Source organism: Nycticebus coucang, chromosome 9, assembly GCF_027406575.1.
Source record: "Nycticebus coucang isolate mNycCou1 chromosome 9, mNycCou1.pri, whole genome shotgun sequence".
Taxonomy (NCBI): domain Eukaryota; kingdom Metazoa; phylum Chordata; class Mammalia; order Primates; family Lorisidae; genus Nycticebus; species Nycticebus coucang.
In genome coordinates, this window is record NC_069788.1 from 19041390 (window position 1) to 19065491 (window position 24102).

General features: G+C 37.8%; 1 protein-coding gene across 1 annotated transcript in view; it reads left to right on the forward strand.

Annotated features, from left to right (window-relative positions):
- EYS (eyes shut homolog) overlaps nt 1–24102 on the forward strand; it is a 1685250-nt gene that overhangs the window by 822365 nt on the left and 838783 nt on the right. The window contains 1 exon segment of the mRNA XM_053601630.1: nt 18963–19081. Within this exon segment, the coding sequence (XP_053457605.1) occupies nt 18963–19081 (119 nt within the window).

Genomic DNA, 24102 nt, shown 5'->3' on the forward strand with positions numbered 1-24102 from the left:
GACAAAGTTTTTGAATGCTCCCAAACTCTCAAAGAGGAAGAGAAATGGAGGGCAAAAATAGATCACTCTCTCAGAGAGCACTGGGATAATTCAAAGAAAACCAATATTCATCTTATAGGGATCCCCAAAAGTGACGAAGTGGCTTCACAAGGCACAGAGTCTCTTCTCCATGAGATTATGAAGGAGAACTTTCCAGACATGCCAAGAGATTCTGAAATTCAGATAGCAGACAGTTTCAGAAATCCAGCACAACTCAACCCGAATAAGACATCCCCCAGACACATCATAATCAATTTCACTAAAGTTAATATGAAGGAGAAAATTCTGAAAGCTGCCAGAAGAAAGAAAACCATCACCTCCAAGGGCAAGGATATTAGAATAACTGCAGATCTCTCTGCTGAAACCTTTCAAGCTAGAAGTGGATGGTTATCGACTTTTAATCTCCTAAAACAAAATAACTTTCAACCCAGGATCCTATACCCAGCTAAACTGAGTTTCATTTATGATGGATAAATTAAATACTTCAATGACATTCACATGTTTAAGAAATTTGCCATAACTAAACAAGCTCTCCAGGATATTCTCAGACCTATCCTCCATAAAGACTAGCGTAATACTCCACCACAAAAGTAAACTCACCCAGAAAATTTCGATCAAATTCCCACTTCCATAGTTGCAAAAGGATTAAAAATGTCCACTGGACTCTCAAAAGGCTTATCAATATTCTCAATTAATGTCAGTGGTTTAAACTGTCCTCTACAGAGGCACAGGTTGGCTGTACTGGATACAGAAACTCAAGCCAGATATCTGCTGCATACTAGAATTGCATCTTACATTAAAAGACAAATATAGACTCAAGGTGAAGGGATGGTCATATATATTCCAGGCAAATGGAAAGCAGAAAAAAGCAGACATTGCAGTCCAGTTTGCAGACGCAATAGGCTTTAAACCACCCAAAATAATTAAAGATAAGGATGGAAACTTCATATTTGTTAAAGGTAATACTCAATATGATGAGATCTCTATTATTAATATTTATGCACCCAACCACAACACACCTCAATTTATAAGAAAAACTCTAACAAACATGAGCAACTTGATTTCTGCCACTTCCATAGTAGTTGGAGATTTTAACACCCCTTTAGCGGTGCTGGATAGATCCTTCAAAAAGAAGCTAAGCAAAGAAATCTTAGATTTAAACTCAACCATTCAACATCTAGACTTAACAGACATCTATAAAACATTTCATCCCAACAAAACTGAATACACATTCTTCTCATCAGCCCACGGAACATACTCCAAAATTGACCACATCCTAGGCTACAAATCTAACCTCAGCAAATTTAAAAAAATAGAAATTATTCCTTGCATCTTCTCAGACCATCATGGAATAAAAGTTGACCTCAATAACAACAGGAACCTGCATACCCATTCAAAAACATGGAAGCCAAATAAGCTTATGCTGAAGGTTAGATGGGTTATAAATGAGATTAAGAAGGAAATCACCAAATTTTTGGAACAAAACAACAATCAAGACACAAATTACCAGAACCTCTGGGATACTGCAAAGGCAGTCCTTAAGAGGGAAATTTGTAGCACTGCAAGCCTTCCTCAAGAAAACAGAAAGAGAGGAAGTTAATAACTTAATGGACATCTCAAGCAACTGGAGAAGGAAGAACACTCCCACCCCAAACTCAGCAGAAGAAAAGAAATAACCAAAATCAGAGCAGAACTAAATGAAATTGAAAACAAAAGAATTATACAACAGATCAATAAATCAAAAAGTTGGTTTTTTGAAAAGATCAATAAAATACATAAACCTTTGGCCAACCTAACCAGGAAAAAAAGAGTAAAATCTCTAATTTCATCCATCAGAAATGGTAAAGATGAAATAACAACAGACCCCTCAGAAATTCAAAAATCCTTAATGAATACTACAAGAAACTCTACTCTCACAAATATGAAAATCTGAAAGATCGACCAATACCTGGAAGCACGCCACCTACCAAGACTTAGCCAGAATGAAGTGGAAATGTTGAACAGGCCTATATCAAGTTCTGAAATAGCATCAACTATACAAAATCTCCCTAAAAAGAAAAGCCCAGGACCAGATGGCTTTATGTCAGAATTCTACCAAACCTTTAAAGAAGAACTAGTACCTATACTACTAAACCTCTTCCAAAATATAGAAAAAGAAGGAATATTACCCAACACATTCTACGAAGCAAACATCACCTTGATCCCCAAACCAGGGAAAGACCCAACAAGAAAAGAAAATTATAGACCAATATCACTAATGAATATTGATGCAAAAATAATAAGATCCTAACAAACAGAATCCAACAACATATCAAAAAAATTATACACCATGACCAAGTGGGATTTATCCCAGGGTCTCAAGGCTGGTTCAATATATGCAAATCTATAAATGTAATTCAACACATAAACAAACTAAAAAATAAGGACCATATGATTCTTTCAATTGATCCAGTAAAAGCTTTTGATAATATCCAGCATCCCTTCATGATCAGAGCACTTAAGAAAATTGGTATAGAAGGGACATTTCTTAAACTAATAGAGGCCATCTACAGAAAACCTACAGCCAATATCATATTGAATGGACTTAAATTGAAATAATTTCCACTTAGATCAGGAACCAGGCAAGGTTGCCCACTATCTCCATTGCTTTTTAACATTGTAATGGAAGTTTTAGCCATTGCAATTAGGGAAGAAAAGGTGATCAAGGGTATTCACATAGGGTCAGAAGAGATCAAACTTTCAATCTTCACAGATGATATGATAGTATATCTGGAAAACACTAGGGATTCTACTGCAAAACTTTTAAAAGTGATCAAGGGATACAGCAATGTCTCAGGCTACAAAATCAACACCCATAAATCTGTAGCCTTTGTATACACCAACAATAACCAAGCTGAAAAAACGGTCAAGGACTCTATTCCTTTCACAGTAGTGCCAAAGAAGATGAAATATTTGGGAGTATACCTAACAAAGGATGTGAAAGATCTCTACAAAGAGAACTATGAAACTTTAAGAAAAGAAATAGCTGAAGATATTAACAGATGGAAAAACATACCATGTTCATGGCTGGGAAGAATCAACATTGTTAAAACGTCCATACTACCCAAAGCAATATATAATTTTAATGCAATTCCTATTAAAGCTCCGTTGTCATATTTTAAAGATCTTGAAAAAATAATACTTCATTTTATGTGGAATCAGAAAAAAACCTCGAATAGTCAAAACATTACTAAGAAATAAAAACAAAGGAGGAGGAATCACACTACCAGACCTGAGACTGTACTATAAATCCATAGTGATCAAAACAGCATGATACCGGCACAAAAGCAGAGAAGTAGATGTCTAGAACAGAATAGAGAACCAAGAGATGAATCCAGCTACTTACCGTTATTTGATCTTTGACAAGCCAATTAAAAACATCCAGTGGGGAAAAGATTCCCTATTTAACAAATGGTGCTTGGTAAACTGGCTGGCAACCTGTAGAAGATTGAAACTGGACCCACACCTTTCACCATTAACTAAGATAGACTCTCACTGGATAAAAGATTTAAACTTAAGACATGAAACTATAAAAATACTTGAAGAAAGTGCAGGGAAAACTCTTGAAGGAAGTGGCCTGGGTGACTATTTTATGAGGAGGACTCCCCAGGCAATTGAAGCAGTATCAAAAATACACTACTTGGACCTGATCAGACTAAAAAGCTTCTACGTAGCCAAGAACATTGTAAGTAAAACAAGCAGACAGCCCTCAGAATGGGAGAACATATTTGTAGGTTATACCTCCGATAAAGGTCTAATAACCAGAATCTACAGGACTCAAACGTATTAGCAAGAAAAGAACACGTGACCCCATCTCAGAGTGGGCAAGGGACTTGAAGAGAAACTTCTCTAAAGAAGACAGACGAACAATCTACAAACACATGAAAAAAAGCTCATCATCCTTAATCATCAGAGAAATGCAAATCAAAACTACTTTGAGATATCACCTAACCCCAGTTAGAGTAGCCCACATAACAAAATCCCAAAACCAGAGATGTTGGCATGGATGTGGAGAAAAGGGCATACTTCTACACTGCTGGTGGGAATGCACACTAATACGTTCCTTCTGGAAGGATGTTTGAAGAATACTTAGAGACTTAAAAATAGACCTGCCATTCGATCCTATAATTCCTTTACTAGGTTTATACCCAGAAGACCAAAAGTCACAATATAACAAAGATATTTGTACCAGAATGTTTATTGTAGCCCAATTCATAATTGCTAAGTCATGGAAGAAGCCCACGTGTCCATCGACCCACGAATGGACTAGCAAATTGTGGTACATGTATACCATGGAATATTATGCAGCCTTAACGAAAGATGGAGACTTTACCTCTTTCATGTTTATATGGATGGAGCTGGAACATATTCTTCTTAGCAAAGTATCTCAGGAATGGAAGAAAAAGTATCCAATGTACTCAGCTCTACTATGAAGCTAAATTATAGCTTTCTCATGAAGGCTATAACCCAACTATAGCACAAGACTATGGGGAAAGGGCCAAGGAAGGGGAAGGGAAGAGGGGAGGTATTGATGGAGGGAGGGTAATGGGTAGGGCCTCATCTATGATGCATCTTAGAATGGGTACAGGCGAAACTTACTAAATGCAGAATATAAATGCCTACATACAGTAACTAAGAAAATGCCATGAAGGCTACGTTGAACAGTTTGATGAGAATATTTCAGATTATATGTGAAACCCACATATTGTACCCCTTGATTGCACTAATGTACACAGCTGTGATTTAACAATGAAAATAAATAAATTTAAAAAATCCATAAATAAATATTGAAACCAAAAAAAAAAAAAAGCAAAACAAAAACAAAGAATGTATATCTAAGGCTCCCAAATAGGAGAAAATATTTGCAAAGTATACAGGTGGCAAAAGATAAGAATCTACAAGGAACTCAAACCAATCTGCAAGAACAAATAACCCTATCAAAAAGTGTGCAAAAGACAAGAATGTATTTTTTATAAGACACTATGCAAATGGATAAGAAACATATGAAAATACACTCAATATCACTAATCATCAAGGAAGTGTAAATTAAAGCCGCAGTGAAATACAACCTTACGGGTGTCAGAATGGCTATTATTATAAGTCAAACAACAATAGATTTTGACACAGATGTGAAGAAAAGGGAGACTCCTAGGGAAAACAGAATGATGATTCTTCAAAGAACTAAAAGTAGACCTAGCCATTCCATCTAGCAACCCCATTACTGACTATCTACCCACAACAAAAGAAGTCATTATATCAAAAAAATACTTATATCCAATCTTCAGTGCATCGTAGTTCTCAACTGCAAAGATATGGAATCAGCTGAAGAGTGAATAAAGAAAATGTAATATGTATACGCACACCCCCTATGACGTATTAGCCATAAAAAAGGAATGAAATACTGTCATTTGCAACAACTTATATGGAACTAGAAAACATTATCCTAAGTAAAGTATCTCCGAAATGAAAAAACAAACACTGCATGTTTTCACTTACAAGTAGGAGCTCAGTGATGGACATATATGGTCATAAAGTGGTGTAACAGACATTGGAAACTAAGAAGAGGCGAGGGTCGGAGGAGTTACAGCTAAAACATCAGCTATCAGGTACAGTGTTCATTATTCTGGTGATGAATACACTATAATCTGTGACTTCAGCATTACATAATTCATCCATGTAACAAAAAACACTTGTACCCCTTATATTAAAAACAAAAGAAAACATAAAAAAGAGAGAGAGAGAGAAAGAAAACTCTAAGCAACAAATGAAAAAACAAATTCTTGAAAATTTTGTCATGGATGCCCTCCCAAACACCTATCTTTGCTCCTGTGGGGAGCCATCGGTCTTAATCACATCAAGTCATCCGTCCTCCAGTGTTATTTAAGGAATAATCTTGCTCCTGCAGATTACCCTTCATCATTTCCTCATTTTCTTTACTGGCATAGTTTGCTATAGGTGCAGGGTGCTTTTATTTCTACAGTAAAATTCACCTTTAGTTTGTAGTTAGATAGTTTACACAAATACCTAAAGTTGTGTAACCATGGCCACAGTCAGGCAAGTGACCACCATCCTCCAAAATGTACTCACGCTGTCCCTTTGTGGTCAACCCTTTCCTCACCCCCAAATTCACTTTTATAGAATCCTAATTTCTTCCTAATCATTTTTTTTTATCCTGGAAAATTCTGCCTGTTGTTGATCTCTCTTGTCTCTTATAGTCTGTATTTTAGATTTTGAAAGCCAAATGTGGGAAGACGGGCATATATGTGCTCAGGAAGTAATAGTAGTAGAAATACTAGTGCATAGACATCCTGCTATTTTACATGGATCAACTCATTCAGTTTTCATAAAAACCATGAATACACATACATGGCATCTCATTTTTCCACTGGGAAGTAGCAGCCCCGAGCCCCTGGGTATCTCCCATGACGTGGTAGAGGCAGAGAGCTAAGATTCACACCCACGAAGTCTGGGCTGGCACTAATGCACTCACCATCTTTTGTTTCCCCAAAGTGTTATATCATTGAATAGCACCTCCCTGAAAACGTTCAGCTATGCAGGATGAATAAATTCTAGAGATCTGCTATACAACGTTATACTGACAGTTAAAAGTAATGGATTATACAGTTAAAAAAAATTGTTAGAAGGGCAGAGCTGGTGTTAAAATGTTCCGACTACAATTAAAAATATGAATGGACCACCATAAACAAGTAGCTTTTCCCCAAAGGCTCCGTCAGTGTGTCATAGCTTAGTTTAGAATTGCTAGCAAATCTAACCACTGAAGGAATTTTTCAGGAAAAACTCCATGAGCAAAAACTTTAAGCTTTCTACCCGTCTACCCTTCTGAGTGTTTTATAGCAATTTGCCCTCTCCCAAATGCCCAAATGCCATAGAAAGGCACAAGGCAGATTCATTTGGTTCACACATATCCACTTCTATCATCCATTAAAAAAAAGAAAGAAAGAAAAGGAGATAAAAGGAAAATAAAGCAGCCTTAAATTGTGTCCATAATTCTTTCTTAGACTTTGGTCAAAATTATGCAATTATCTTTATCTTACAGAGTTCTAGACAGAAAACTACCTTGACTGGTTATTCCTCCAGTATGCCATGAGGCTTCTAATTTTGTCTCTTTCATCTCTCTCTCTCTTTTTTTTTTTTTTTTTGTACAAGCAGAGCTGCATGGCTCCTGCACTATTCTGAACAGAACACCGTTTGAAAATTTAGATACTAGTTTCTTCACCAGATATTCTGCAGAACACACTGAAATTTAAACTGGATATAAGTAGACTAGAAGACATTCTCAATGCTATTTAATTTTGTACCACCAAATTCTAGTGGAAAAGTTGTATCATAACAGGTCCTCAGAGAGTGTTCAGCACATACTGAAAAAATGCAATTCATTTATATTGCTGACGGCTCACTGACAGGGCCATAAAGTCCTCCTTCCCCACCTCTTTACAGAAGAGTTATATATTTATGCCCCGCCCTCATGTCAACAAGGTGTAATGCTTGACAAATGGAGCCAAGGTGAGCTTTTAGACCTTACTCATCCTCTCTGCATGAGGTCTTTGTGCAGGGAACAACTTAAACAGCATTTAGGACAGTCCTAATCACAGAGTTTGTCCTGTGTCTAGGCAGAAAATTAAATAGCTTAGTGAGCTCATTTCCAGTGAGGGATCCTTTTATAGATACTCGGATCATTTTTTTGTAGACATAAAAACACATTTAATTTTGTTTTAGCCTAAATAGTCCCATTTATAGTGTTACCTAACAACAGTTTAACACTCAGTAAGTGAAACCAGAGCTATCCTATGATGAGCCAATTGTAAGTGACAAGAAACAATTTTTGTATTGCAAATGTGAATGCTTCACCAGCATTGCACTCAGTCCCTGGGGCAGTCACTATGCCGGATACTTTTTATACCCAGGAGGGGTGCAATGGTATTTAAATTGGTGATGATGCAAACTGTAGATGCACATTTTGGTCTAAAAGTGGCATAATTCATTTTGAAGCAGAAATACTGCTTTGTCCTTGGGGCAAAGAAACAGGGAGACAAACACAGATCATATCTGCCACCAGCACTCACAGTTACTGTCAGAAATTGGACTTCTGTATTTAGAACAGAAAGATGTAGAATAATCTTTCTTTTTAATCAAAACCCATAAAATCACAACTAAACTTTAACACAAATCTATAGTATCGTTTCATGATGATTTAGATATAAGAACTACTTCTATAGCACATACTCTAGTTAGACTAAGAAAATAGTTTTATGTCATCCAATTACTAGATAATATACTAAGTAGTAAAAAAGAATTATTTTAGATTTCATTTTATTTTATATATTATCCCAAGAGTAGATGCAATTCAGTAGGGGCTGGCAGGGAAAATGAAATGGACATAAATATTTGAAACTGTGAGTTTTATTTTCATTAATAAACTAGAACTACTCTTAACTGCTACGTTATGGATGGCAGCAAACTAGGTATTGCTTCTAGTTGTCCATATTGATGTCTGTGGAGATTTGATTTAGTCTTAGAGAAGGGATACAAAGAAAGGTGCTTCAAAGTGCATGGGAGGAAAACCTGGCCTTTCAGAAGCAAGAAGTGTGGAGAGTCTATAAAAATGTGGTATGAAGGGCGGCACCTGTGGCTCAAGGAGTAGGGCGCCGGTCCCATATGCTGGAGGTGGCGGGTTCAAACCCAGCCCCGGCCAAAAACCACAAAAAAAAGAAAAAAAAATGTGGTATGAAGTAAGCTAGGTAACTGATGACCAATTGGAAGAGATAAAAATCAATGACCATAAAAGTAAACTCACTCAGAAACTTCGGATCAAACTCCAACTTCCACACTGGCGAAAGGATTAAAAATGTCCACTGGACCTTTGAAAAACTCGATACCCAAAATTCCACCAGACTTATCCTTACTCTCCATCAATGTGAATGGCTTAAACTGTCCTCTAAAGAGGCATAGGTTAGCTGACTGGATACAAAAACTTAAGCCAGATATTTGTTGCATACAAGAGTCACATCTCAACTTAAAAGACAAATACAGACTCAGGGTGAAAGGATGGTCATCCATATTTCAGGCAAATGGTAATCAGAAAAAAGCAGGTGTTGCAATTTTATTTGCAGATACAGTAGGCTTTAAACCATCAAAAGTAAGGAAGGACAAGAATGGTCACTTCATATTTGTTAAGGGTAATACTCAATATGACGAGATCTCAATTATTAATATCTATGCACCCAACCAGAATGCACCTCAATTTATAAGAGAAACTCTAACAGACATGAGTAACTTGATTTCCTCCAGCTCCATAATCGTTGGAGATTTCAACACTCCCTTGGCAGTGTTGGATCGATCCTCCAGAAAGAAGCTGAGCAAAGAAATCTTAGATTTAAACCTAACCATCCAGTATTTAGATTTAGCAGACATCTACAGAACATTTCATCCCAACAAAACTGAATACACATACTTCTCATCAGCCCACGGAACTTACTCCAAAATTGATCACATTTTAGGTCACAAGTCTAACCTCAGTAAATTTAAAGGAATAGAAATTATTCCATGCATCTTCTCGGACCATCATGGAATAAAACTTGAATTGAGTAACAACAGGAATCTGCATACCCATACAAAAACATGGAAGTTAAATAACCTTATGCTGAATGACAGCTGGGTCAGAGATGAGATTAAGAAAGAAATCACCAATTTTTTGGAACAAAATGACAATGAAGACACAAGCTATCAGAACCTCTGGGACACTGCAAAGGCAGTTCTAAGAGGGAAATTTATAGCACTGCAAGCCTTCCTCAAGAGAACGGAAAGAGAGGAAGTTAACAACTTAATGGGACATCTCACGCAACTGGAAAAGGAAGAACATTCCAACCCCAAACCCAGTAGAAGAAAAGAAATAACCAAAATTAGAGCAGAATTAAATGAAATTGAAAACAAAAGAATAATACAACAGATCAATAAATCAAAAAGCTGGTTTTTTGAAAAGGTCAATAAAATAGATAAACCTCTGGCCAACCTAATCAGGAAAAAAAGAGTAAAATCTCTAATATCATCAATCAGAAACAACAAAGACAAAATAACCACAGACTCATCAGAAATCCAAAAAATCCTTAATGAATATTACAAGAAACTTTATTCTCAGAAATATGAAAATCTGAAGGAAATAGACCGATACTTGGAAGCACGCCACCTTCCAAGACTTAACCAGAATCAAGTGGAAATGTTGAACAGACCCATATCAAGTTCAGAAATAGCATCAACTATACAAAACCTCCCTAAAAAGAAAAGCCCGGGACCAGATGGTTTCACGTCAGAATTCTACCAAACCTTTAAAGAGGAATTAGTACCTATATTACTCAACCTGTTCCAAAATGTAGAAAAAGAAGGAAGACTACCCAACACGTTCTATGAAGCAAATATCACCCTGATCCCCAAACCAGGAAAAGACCCAACAAGAAAAGAAAATTATAGACCAATATCACTAATGAATATAGATGCAAAAATATTCAACAAGATCCTAACAAACAGAATCCAGCAACACATCAAACAAATTATACATCATGACCAAGTTGGTTTTATCCCAGGGTCTCAAGGCTGGTTCAATATACGTAAATCTATAAATGTAATTCAGCACATAAACAAATTAAAAAACAAAGACCATATGATTCTCTCAATTGATGCAGAAAAAGCTTTTGATAATATCCAGCATCCCTTCATGATCAGAACACTCAAGAAAATTGGTCTAGAAGGGACTTTTCTTAAACTGATAGAGGCTATCTACAGCAAACCCACAGCCAATATCATATTGAATGGAGTTAAATTGGAATCATTTCCACTCAGATCAGGAACCAGACAAGGCTGCCCATTGTCTCCATTGCTTTTCAACATTGTAATGGAAGTTTTAGCCACCGCAATTAGAGAAGAAAAGGCGATCAAGGGTATCCATATAGGGTCAGAAGAGATCAAACTCTCGCTCTTCGCAGATGATATGATTGTGTATCTGGAAAACACTAGGGACTCTACTACAAAACTCCTAGAAGTGATCAAGGAATACAGCAGCGTCTCAGGTTACAAAATCAACATTCATAAATCGGTAGCCTTTATATACACCAACAACAGTCAAATTGAAAAAGCAGTTAAGGACTCTATCCCATTCACAGTAGTGCCAAAGAAGATGAAATATTTGGGAATTTACCTAACAAAAGACGTGAAAGATCTCTATAAAGAGAACTATGAAACTCTAAGAAAAGAAATAGCTGAAAATGTTAACAAATGGAAAAACATACCATGCTCATGGCTAGGAAGAATCAACATTATCAAAATGTCCATACTACCCAAGCAATATATACTTTCAACGCACTCCCTATTAAAGCTCCACTGTCATATTTTAAAGATCTTGAAAAAACATTACTTCGTTTTATATGGAATCAGAAAAAACCTCGAATAGCCAAGACATTACTCAGAAATAAAAACAAAACAGGAGGAATCACACTACCAGACCTCAGACTTTACTACAAATCGATAGTGATCAAAACACCATGGTATTGGCACAAAAACAGAGAAGTAGATATCTGGAATAGAATAGAGAACCAAGAGATGAATCCAGCTACTTACCGCTATTTGATTTTTGACAAGCCAATTAAAAACATTCAGTGGGGAAAAGATTCCCTATTTAACAAATGGTGCTGGGTGAACTGGCTGGCAACCTGCAGAAGACTGAAATTAGACCCACACCTTTCACCATTAACTAAGATAGACTCTCATTGGATTAAAGATTTAAACTTAAGACATGAAACTATAAAAATACTAGAGGAGAATGCAGGGAAAACCCTTGAAGAAATAGGTCTGGGTGAGTATTTCATGAGGAGAACCCCCCGGGCAATTGAAGCAGCTTCAAAAATACACTACTGGGACTTGATCAAACTAAAAAGCTTCTGCACAGCTAAGAACACAGTAAGCAGAGCAAGCAGACAGCCCTCAGAATGGGAGAAGATATTTGCAGGGTATAACTCTGACAAAGGTTTAATAACCAGAATCCACAGAGAACTCAAACGCATCAGCAAGAAAAAAACAAGGGATCCCATCGCAGGCTGGGCAAGGGATTTGAAGAGAAACTTCTCTGAAGAAGACAGGCGCACGGCCTTCAGACATATGAAAAAATGCTCATCATCTTTAATCATCAGAGAAATGCAAATCAAAACTACTTTGAGATATCATCTAACTCCAATGAGACTAGCCTATATCACAAAATCTCAAGACCAGAGATGTTGGCGTGGATGCGGAGAAAAGGGAACACTTCTGCACTGCTGGTGGGAATGCAAATTAATACATTCCTTTTGGAGGGATATATGGAGAACACTCAGAGATCTAAAAATAGATCTGCCATTCAATCCTGTAATTCCTCTGCTGGGCATATACCCAGAAGACCAAAAATCACAACATAACAAAGATATTTGTACCAGAATGTTTATTGCAGCCCAATTCATAATTGCTAAGTCATGGAAAAAGCCGAAGTGCCCATCGATCCACGAATGGATTAATAAATTGTGGTATATGTATACCATGGAATACTATGCAGCCTTAAAGAAAGATGGAGACTTTACCTCTTTCATGTTTACATGGATGGAGCTGGAACATATTCTTCTTAGTAAAGTATCCCAAGAATGGAAGAAAAAATATCCAATGTACACAGCCCTACTATGAAACTAATTTGGGATTCTCACATGAAAGCTATAACCCAGCTACAACTTAACAATAGGGGGAAGTGGGAAAGGGGGGTGGGTAGAGGGAGGGGAATCGGTGGGATCACACCTGTGGTGCATATTACAGGGGTATTTGCGAAACTTGGTAAATGTAGAATATAAATGTTTTGGCACAGTAACTGAGATAACGCCGGAAAGGCTATGTTAACCACTGGGATAAAAATGTGTCAAATGGTTTATGAAGTGAGTGTATGATGCCCCATAATCATATCATTGTATACACTTATGATTTAATAAAAAAATTAAAAAAAAAAATCAATGACCATTAGACACAATTTCATCACACTGGTTAACATAGCCTTCCTGGCATTTTCTTAGTTATTGTGCTAAGACATTTACATTCCACATTTACTAAGTTTCACATATACCCTTGTAAGATGCATTGCATGCCCCATGATATGATTTAATAAAAAAAAAGAAAATGAAGTCTTTGGGTAATAAAAATTAAAAAGCTTTAAAAAAATGAAAAAAAAAATCAATGACCAATAGAAAAAGGGCAAAGATGCCTAGTGGCACAAGGAGGCCAATGAAAGACTTGCAACCAATTTCAAAAGGAGAGGAAATAGGGTATTTATACCTCTGCACTGCCTGTGAGCTTCTATCTCACCCCTTTTCTGAGAGGTATCCACATCCAACTCTCTTTGGAAGTGTCCTAAAACTTTCCCTTTGTTCTTAAATAGAATTTCTCTGTTGCACTGAATCTTGTACCGGTTACTTTTGCTTTCTATTCACGCTGCCTGGGCTGCTCCAGTTTTATTTTCTGTTTTCATTCGTTGTTGCTTTCAATTACTGCCCTGCCTTGGTCAAACTTTCTAGCTCAGCTAAGTACTAGAACCAGGTAAACTGGGTTTGGGGAAGTGGAACCTCTAACCCCCAACAGTCTTCAATTTAAAAATTACTCTACTTATAATGTATCATCTAAAGTCATTTATTTTTCTGTTCCTGGATTATTTGGCATCATTTTATTCTATAAGTATTTTTTTTATTTTCTGTTATGTCTCAGATATTAAATTAATACTATGAGTTTAATACCATAATAAGTTTATTATTTTCCTGGATTGCTAATGACAACTTTTGGCTTCTTGTTTTGAACTACCAAATGTTTTCTGAATATTTTGTTTCCTTATTACAAGTGACAGCAAACCTTCATGATATTCAAAAGATAATGTATTTTTGTCCATTTTTGCTTCTAAACTTTTTTTTTAAATCTTGCCCGCTGTACATTAGTCTGACTTATAGCCACTTACTCTGTTCCCATTTCCTGCCATGCCCTTTTCCCACACCAGCATAGGCTCCTAGTCAACTTACTTATTGCTTTATTTATTTTTAATGGGTATGGTTGAAACTTGTTGACCTGAGTATATGACCAAGGCAAAAATTTGAATCAATGGAATTTTATTAAGGCACATTTTTGAGGATGCACCAGGAAAAACAAGAACCTCAGACAAGCTGTGTCTGTCTCTCCAAAGGGAAGGTTGAGCCTTTAGCATTTTAAAGGCATTCATAGAGAAGGAAAAAGGAGGCTGATGAGGCAAAGTGGGTACATTCTTTTGAGGCCCAGGAAATCTACATTTTGCATAAAATAAGAGAGTGAAGGCAGCATCACTTATGTAGATAACCCTGCTTGGAATGTGGAGGAATGTCTGATTTTGTTATCTCCAGTTCTGTTACCAGTAAGAAAAACTTTTAACTCATTAGGCATGTGAAATTGGATAGGCTTTAGTTTTAGGCCTCAGACATAAGTACAATTTGCATGTCCTTGCTTGTGGGAAGTTAGCAAGGAACTTCATTAATGAATGATCTTAGGGTTAGTTTTTTCCAGGTGCCTGAGATTTTTTACCTTCCTTTTTGCATAAGAAGAGTCTTAGAGGGATACCCTGGGACTTTGATTTTCTTTTTCTACACTGAGCATCTATTTCTGTGTAGTGTGTTTTGCTATACTACAGAAGAAAGAAAATTACAGACTATAATTTGTAGAGTCCCTTGAGGCTGAGGTTGTGAATATAATTGGATTCCACCAATAATAAACATAGCTGAAATCTGAAAGCTTTCATGGAAATTATTTCTAGATGTCTTAGTGGTTTCTTCTGGAAATGTATGATAATTTTTTTCTTTTCTTTCCTTTTCTTTTCTTTCTCTCTTCTTTTTTTTTTTTTTTTTTTTGCAAAGAAGTCTCAAATCAGCAGTCAGGGTGCTGACTTGGCAGCTGCTTGATAATCCAGTTTCCTTGGGTTAGCGCGATGGGTTACTGAACTCAATCATTCTAATGGTGCCTTTCATATTCCTTCCCTTCCTGACTCTAGCTGACAGGGCATCCACCACAAAGGCCCCCTGTGGTTCTTATAGTTACTTGGGGGTTTAGCTGCTTGTCTCCTAAAATGTTGGGATTTCAAGCAGCTGCCTGAGTCTTTGGTTCTTGAAGTGCTCCTGGTTGAAAAATGGCCAGACACCCCAAAGAAAGGCAAGCATGAAACTAAGTGTATTTGAAGAAGAGAAAGATTTAGGGAGCAGGAAAGTTTACAGAAGAGGATACGTTTGCCATAGACAGCAAACAGGCCTCTGTTGCCAGGCCAAGTAGGCAAAGAAGCAAAGGTTATGGCCAGTGATTCTCTTTTATACCACTTGGGTCAGGCCTACCTTGTGATTCAGAGGTCACTGCAGAACTAGAGTCTTACTGTTACCAGAATTTCCTTGCTGTGTCGTCCCTGGTCTCAGGCATGGAAGAATGAATTCATGGACCACAAGTAAGTGAAGGAATAGATTTCATTATAGATAAAAGGAGGAGGGAAGCAAAGCCCCAGCACAGCAGAGGGGGCTCGAGCTGGTGGATACTTTTGGCTTTCTGTCTGGGAGTTTATGTACAGTTTCTAATCATAGCTCCTTCTCTGAAGGCAGGGGGAATTTGGGGAAATGGAATATGTCTAAAATATATGTCACAGACATTGGCACCAAAGGCCCGGGGGTAGAGGTTAAGTTTAAAACTGTCATTGTGTAGGGATGTGGTCTTGTGTGGAACATTCTGCTCCTCCAGGGAATTTGGCCCAGAGAAAAACCTTCATCAAGCTCGTCTATGAGCCCACACAGGACAGGGAGCCCATGTCTGGTTCCAGGGGGAGGGAACCCGCATCATTCCTGGGCATGCAGACCTCCCAGAAGCTTTTCTGAGAACGATGGAGGGGTGCAAACTGTCAGATAATTAGTCCAAAGGCTGTTCTAGGTCACCTTCAAGGCTCTGTTGTATCTGTTGTTAAGCTGGACAATCTTCTGGATCCTTCTGCAGTTGGCACGTTCTGATTGGTAGATTGGGTTTAGCTGACTGTCTCCTAAAACGCTGGGGTTTCAAGCAGCTGTCGGGTCCTTGGTTCACTGTCCTCCCCAGGTGTGAGCAATAACTTGGAACAGGTTTAAAGTGGGCAGCGCTGAGATGGCAGGAGCCCCACCTTGTCCTCCTTCCTAGGTAAGCTATTTCTAACAACCATCTAACGGTTACTCCTATTGCCCTTTTTCTGGTAATTTTGTAAGCAGCTAATTCCATTGTAAAGGGCCTTTTTGCTTAAATACCTAGAGTTGTTTCTGTTTCTTGCACTGAACTCTAACTTATTTTCTCTCCTAGTTTGGTATTTTTGCCCTTAATATTCCTCTGAACTCAGAATATTAAGGAGAGTCAGCTTTCTCCCTGAAGATAAGCCCCTGACCTCCCTTTTCTTAGAACATTTACTTTAGAAAATTTGTAGTTGTAAATTCTTTCCATGCCCCTTTGAGATGTAAATTTTCACCCAGCCTCTTGCCACTTTTACAAACCAGAAATACCTTTCTCAAGGACTTGGAAGTCATCTTTTTTAAAACTGTGGTCCTGGGAGGAGATAGTGCTCCTATCTCCTGGGCGCTGTGGGAGGGTAGAAGCTGACATCAATAAGAGACAATCAGCAAACACAGGTGGCCCAATTACATTGATCAACTCCCCCCACCCCAACATCCTCCTGTACTTACTTCAACTCAACTCAGCTCACTCTGGCATTTCAAAATCCTCCTGCTACCATTTCTTTTAATTGATTTTATGTTCTCTCCCCTATGGTAAATGCCCCCCTATCTCCCATTACAATACTCTTGAATAAAGTCTTTATTTATTTATTTGTGTATTTTATTTTATTTTATTTTTTGAGACAGAGTCTCACTATGTTACCCTATGTCGAGTGCTGTGGCGTCATAGCTCACATAGCAATCTCAAACTCTTGGGCTTAAGTGATTCTCTTGTCTCAGCCTACAGAGCAGCTGGGACTAGAGGTACCTGCCACAACGCCCCGCTATTTTTGTGGCTTCAGTTGTCATTGTTTACCCAGCCCCGGTCGTGCACAACCCCGCCAGCCTTGGTGTATGTGGCCGGTGCCCTACTCACTGAGCTATGGGCGCCGAGCCAAATAAAGTCTTTCTTGTCTAAGTAATTTTTTTTTTTTTTTTACAATTCTTATCTTATGCTTTAAAGCTGCTTCATGTTCTTCATAGTATCAGAAGCATAAAAGACAACCATATTATTATGTTTAATTCTTTAAAATACATTTTGAAATATTCAACCAAAAATTATATATATATATAATACAACAAACATGTGTATACTCACCGTTTGCTTTGAGAAACAGAATATTAGCAATAATTCTAGCCTCTTTACCTCCCTCACAGAGTATACTCACACCCAGCAGTAACTGTTCTGAACTTTATGTTCAACATTCCCTCAGTAGTCCTTAGAGTTTATTATATACGTAGGTATTTCTAAGCAATGTTATTAAGTTTTATATGTAGTTGACTTTTAGAAGAACAGTTATCAGATGTAAGTATGTTCGTGGAATATGTTTTTATGCTCAACAACATGTTTGTGAGACACAACTCCGTGAATGACTGATTGCAGTGGCTTTTTATAAACCCAGCAAAAATGTTTTTTTTTGTTTGTTTGTTTTTATATAACTCCTTTTACAGTCCCCTTAATAGGGATCCCCGCAGAATCATCTCAGGACATGAAAGAGCATTGCAAAGTGGAAAGAGCCTTGGACAAAGATTTGATAAATTTAGTCTTTTGGCAGCTCCTTCTGGGCATTGCCAAGTCTTTTAAACTCGGGCCTTAGTTTTTGTCTTCTTATAATGCAGAATTGCAATCATCATTTCTAAGCACCCCAGAATACGTATTTAATTGTTCTGTTATAATTTATTAGGGAAGAACAATAAGAATATATTGTAAAGTAGGAGCAAGAATAAAACTTTGCATTTCTTAGTAGCCAGTGTTCAGACTATATGCTGTTGGATAATACATAGAAAAAGAAAAGGTTTAAAAGCTACAATTACAGTGGGCACAGTTAGTCAGTCATCACGACAGCTGCCTCAAAAGACCTGTTGTCCATATGTTGTGGCTTCATCCTTTGCCTGTCAAACTATCCTTAAAAATCCTGTCTCCTCAATTCTTGGGAAGGTAGATTGAGAAATTCTACACTTCTCTCCACTTATCATTATGTGGAATAAACTTTTTCCCTGCTGTCACCCCTGCTGTCACCCCTGCTGTCACTGGGTATTAGTTTTTTCATGGGCAACAGGGAGAGGAAACTGGTTGGGCAGCAACACAAGTGTTACAATAAAACTTTGTGCATCTCTATATCTGCAGTAGTTAAACTTTGAACATGAGATTCCTATTAAGTGGAACTATAGTATCTTTATTCCCTTCCTCCTGCTTTGAGAAAACAGAGCATTGGCAATAATTCTTGCCTCAAAATGAATGTTATTTATTCCATGGTAAGGTAAGTAAAAACATTTAAATACTTAATATTGACTGGCATTGTGGGTTGGGCTGAGATGTTACCTTACATGACTCACTCCTATTCATACTTAACTGTGTGATTTTAGAGCAAATTATTTCTCTTCTCTGAGTTTGATTTTCTCATGTACTAAATAGCGATAGTAATAATAGCTTCCTAGTAAAATGATGATGGAGATAAACTGAGATAATTTGTATAAAACACTTAGCACAAGTACAGCAAATACTAAGAGCCAGTATATACAAGCCAGTACCATTACCTGGTAGCATTATTATCATTAAAAATTGAATACCTCGAATTTCATTTACAGGCTGGTCTGGACGCCACTGTGAGAACAAACTTGATGAGTGTATTCTCGACTCATGTGCTCCTGGAATAGGCGTGGAAAATGAACCTGCCTCGACACGTTCCTGCACATCTGGACTGATGGTAAAGATTATCCTGGTGGTGGTAGCAATATTTTTTTCACTGTCTTTGAAATACAGTAAATCACTGAATGTTACATGGTTAAAAGTAAGGTTGAAGACGTTACTCTTCAGCGCCTCTTCCCTTCTCTGTCTGCACCGCACTTTCCTCAGCGTTGCCTCCATCCGTGTTGTCCATCCGTTACTTGTACCCTCACCCCTTTCTTTCAGGGGAAAAAAATATTCTGATAATTGATTCAAACCGAGGCACAAATGACTTAATGGATTATCCTTTAATGTCTTAATGCATTTGGAAAGAGGACCAGTGGAGAAATTACTTAAGACTGTCAGGGTCTTGGCAGAACTCCTGTCTTTCCCAAGGACAGAGTACGACTTCCAGGGCTGGGCTCAGAGTCCTTGCATGTCCAAGGAGACTGAACCTGCTTCCTCAGCAAAATTGATCTGTCCTGAAGTACATTAACATTAACACTAGAATAGACTTCCATGTTCAAAGCGTCTTTATTAAAAGGTAGCTTTTGACCACAACCTTTTATTAACACTGACTGTAACACACGAATATAGCAAATGTAGCAAGGGAACAGCAATTGACAAGACTGTGTTCTCAGGAATTTTAGGTGCCTCTTTATAAATATTATTGATAGCTAGGCCAGTCTTGACTAAGGTGAAGGCTAAATAATGAGAGAGGGGGTATCATCAGGTGCCCCAGTGCAAGATGAAGGAATCAGACTTCAAGGCCCTGGCCATGTGTCCAAAGAGGCTGTGTGGCATGAATACAAGTGTGAATGGAGCTAGAAACCCCATCTCAGAGCTGGAAGATCAGAAAGAAAAGATCAGAAGAAGATCCTGGAAGAAGTTCAGGAATCAAACAGAAAAATGATCAATAGCTGTCACCAAACTAAGGAATTTGTAAAAGCAATTATGGAAGAGCCTGGGCTTAAATGTTTTTTCCTCTTAAAGGATGTCATTGTTTCTCTGAGAATCCTCTAATCCTAACCTTGCCCTGTGAAAAGGATTTTCTCTTAGTGATCCCAAAGAAATGGATCTTTGTAGAATAATTTCAGATACTCTAACAACTAAGTATGGAAGGAATTTGGTCCTAAAATGTTAATTTTCTGATGACCCAGACTATACCAACAATGGCTTCCTCAAATCAGTGGAAATAACATAAATTCTGTAAAATAATTTCAAGAGGTTTAATTTGAGCTGTAAATGTGTAGCTGTGGCCCTGGAGAGCCACACCCAGGAGACCTGGAACAAGTTGTCTCACGTGGTTGGGTTACTGTTTGCTTGTATACATTTCAGGGAGGGAGGTATTACACATTAAGTCATAAGTCAGTACGTGGAAGGCGTGCATTGGTTTGGCCCAAACAGGCAGAACATCTTTTACTGTTACTGTAATTTCTCTGCCCCGTCCTTGGTCTTGGGATAACAAAGAATGAATTTACGGATCACAATTAAACAGAAGGACAGATTTTATTACAGGTAAAAGAAAGAGGAAAGCAAAGCCTTTGGCATAGCAGAGGGAGTTCTGAGCTGGTTGCCACTTTTGGCTCCCTTTCTAGGGGCTAATAAATAAGTTTCTAATCATATCACCTTCCCTGCAGGCAGGGTGTGTGGGGAAATGGAGTGTATGTCTAAAATATATGTCATAGCCCTTAGCACCACAGGCCTGCGGGCAGAAGTTAATTTTAAAACGGTCTTTGTGTTGGAATGTGGTCATGTTTGGGGTGTTGCAACCTTCCCAGGGAATGGTGGCTTGGATGAAATATTGATCAAAGTTGGTTAGGAGCCTGGTGAGGCCTAGAAAATGGAGTTTGTGTCCAGCCCTGAGCAGAGGGATTCTACGTCAGTGGGACATTACTGGTTATAGGTAGGTTTAAAGATTCTTTGATTTTTAATTGGTTAAAGAAATGAAGCTTTGTGTAAAGACTTGGAATGTTTTTAATTAAGATAAAGAATTCTATTAATCAGACATAAGCCACCAGACATGTACTAGGACTCAAGAGATCTGTTGTGTAAATTGATGACCTGTGGGTGTGGCTTAAACTTTTCTTGCATAGCCTAAGACCTGTTAGTGAGTTACAGTTTCTCCAAGAAGGGAAGGGGGCATGAGGAGGTCTTTCTGATACCCCTTCTCCTAGCCAGCAACTCAGCTATAGGGTATTTCTGGGTCCCCTTGGTCAAGAGGACATCTATTCAGCCAGAGGAGGGGATTAAGATTTTATTTGACTTGATACTCAAAAAAAGCCAATAGAAAGAGAAAAATATAGAGATATGTTTTTATTTAACTACATTATTCTGACATGCAGCCTAACACATAGTATATGGAAATCTATATAACTTTAGAAATAAATGCTCATTTTATGGATGATATGTTTTTAAAACAAAGAATTTACAACCAATTTACTGTCAAATACCCCTAAAATTCCTTTAAATAATTAGTCCTTTGATACATGTCTTTTCACATTTGAAATATGAATCACTTAATACTTGAGCTCTTTCAAGTACTTGGAAGCTAAAATGAAACTCCAACACTAAACCTAGTAAGAGATAGTGTCTATGTAAAGTGCTACAGAGAGATAAGGGGATTTAACTTTCACTAATGCATTAGTTAGGCTCTAAACTGGGTAGCTAAAGATAGAGGAAATTTGGTTTATTGAAAAAGAATTTAACATTAAAAAGTTATACATATCAATGCAGTACTAGTATAAAGACATTATAAATTAGATATCCTAAAGATATACCTTTGAAAATAGCATGTAAATTGCTAGTTGGAATGGAAAGTAATTTGCTGAAATATGGGGAAATCAAAAAATGTTCAAAGTGTTTGATAAAAACACTATTATAAAGTTTAATTTATGAATATTGAAATAAAATGATAGAATGGCAAATCTGTTTTGAAAAAATGTATAACAAATGCATGAAAGTGCTGGAAAATTGCCTTGCAGATTCATTTCCTCCCTCCCTCACTACTCCTGTATAAATGGATAGAACTAACAAGAGTTGAAATCAGAAATGTCAAACTGTATTGGCTCCCTCCATACCTTATAAAGTATGTCATTCACAGCAAAGTATCAAAGTTGTCTTAAGAATAGTTAAAAGTGGGAGGTGCCTGTGGCTCAGTGGGTAGGGTACTGGCCCAATATACTGAGGGTGGTGGGTTCAAGCCCAGTCCCGGCCAAACTGCAGCAAAAAAATAGCCAGGTGGGCATTGTGGCGAGAGCCTGAAGTCCCAGCTACCTAGGAGGCTGAGACAAGAGATTCACCTAAGCCCAAGAGCTGGAGGTTGCTGTGAGCTGTGATGCCACAGCACTCTACCGAGGGTGACAAAGTAAGACTCTGTCTCTAAAAAAAAAAAAAAAGAAAGAAAGAAAGAAAAAGAAATAGTTAAAAGGATTAGAAGCAAAGTAAATTGATTTGTATCAGTCTTAAAAATAAAGTGTGTATGTAGTGTGGGTGGATATGCAAACAGTGGGCATAGTGGAGAGCTGGCAACATACTGGGGGTGTCAGAGCATTTTAGCGCCGGAAGACATGGCAAGAGACTAAACATTGCATCAGTTATCATTTTCTAGTGTACTAGTACACCATTTGTTTATTTCTGTGTCCCTCATTTATGATATTTGGACTTTACAATTATGTGAAAGTGATACACATTCAGTGGAAATCTCGGGTGCAGGTGTTCATGCAACTATTCTGTTTTTCACTTTTTGGACATCCTTTAGTAAGTCATATGACATGCTTACCTTTTATTATAAAATCAGCTTGGTGTTGGATGATTTTGCCCACTGTAAGCTAAGTAAGTGTTCTGAGTATGTTTAAGGGAGGCTAGACTACACTGCAATGATCAGTAGATTAGGTGAAATAACTTTTTTCAGCATAGTGGTATTTTTAATTTACAACGGGTTATTGGGATGTAAGTCAAGGAGCATCTGTATATGTATTTTGATTTTGGTCATCATTGTTAAGGTTGTTTTATTAGAATGCTTAGCATATTAATCATAGTTGTTTTTCACAGCCTGATAATTGCAAAATTTCTGTCATATCTGAGTCTAATTTTGATGCTGGCTCTATCTTTCCAAAAATTTTTGTTTGCCTTTTAGTATGTCTCGTAATTTTATATTTAAAGCCAGACATTATATCCTGAGTAAAAGAAACTGAGATAAATAAGCTTATAGCATGAGATTTTATGTATACTGATTAATCAAACTGAGTTTGCTACTTGTTGTACCTATAGTTGTCAAGGGCTAAAATTTCCTCATATATTTTTGTTTTCATCTCTCCTATTGTCTTTAAGTTTCATTAGAAAAATCTTTTTAAAGAAGATCAGGGAAGTAGAGTTCTTTCAGCTGCAGTGCCGTGTTACTGTGTAAAGGTGCAACGTTGATGTGGTGGCAAGCTGGGGGAGAGTAAGCTTGCAGTCGTCCCATGATTAGCTCTCACTCTGTCAGTGAGCCTGTGTCTCTGGGCTGTGACCTTCAAGTGTGCTTCTCAGCACTCTTAGGTAAGACTGGATTTCTGCAGGGAGCTAGTGTTGAGTATTTCCCTTCCACCCACATGGAAGGCCACAGGGGCTGAGAGCTGGATATTTTCCTTCCCCCAGATCGGGTCCAAGAGTTTAACTTGAGGACAGGTCTTGTTAAGGAGAGCAGAATGCTCTGGGAGTCTTTCACAATGACTGTGCTCTCTCCGTCCCCTGCTGTAAGCACAAAGGCATTTTACTCCAGATTTCACTGTGACAATCTGGAGAACTCTTGGAGGTAAACTCGTGAAAGTGTGTGGGATTCCCTAGGACTGGGCTCCCCTAGGGCCTCCAGCATTTCATCAATTACTGTTTATTTTCCTACCCTGATCCTGGCTCCAGTAGTACTGTCTGCTGCTGAGTTTCTCCTCTGGAAAGCTATGATTCTCTGTATCGGCTGTACTGTTTTCCACATGTTTGGGGCAGCATTTTTCACTTAATTCTCTGAAAAATATGATAAGACTAGTTGATTTTTAGTTTGGTTGTTTTCTGGTGAAAGTGGGA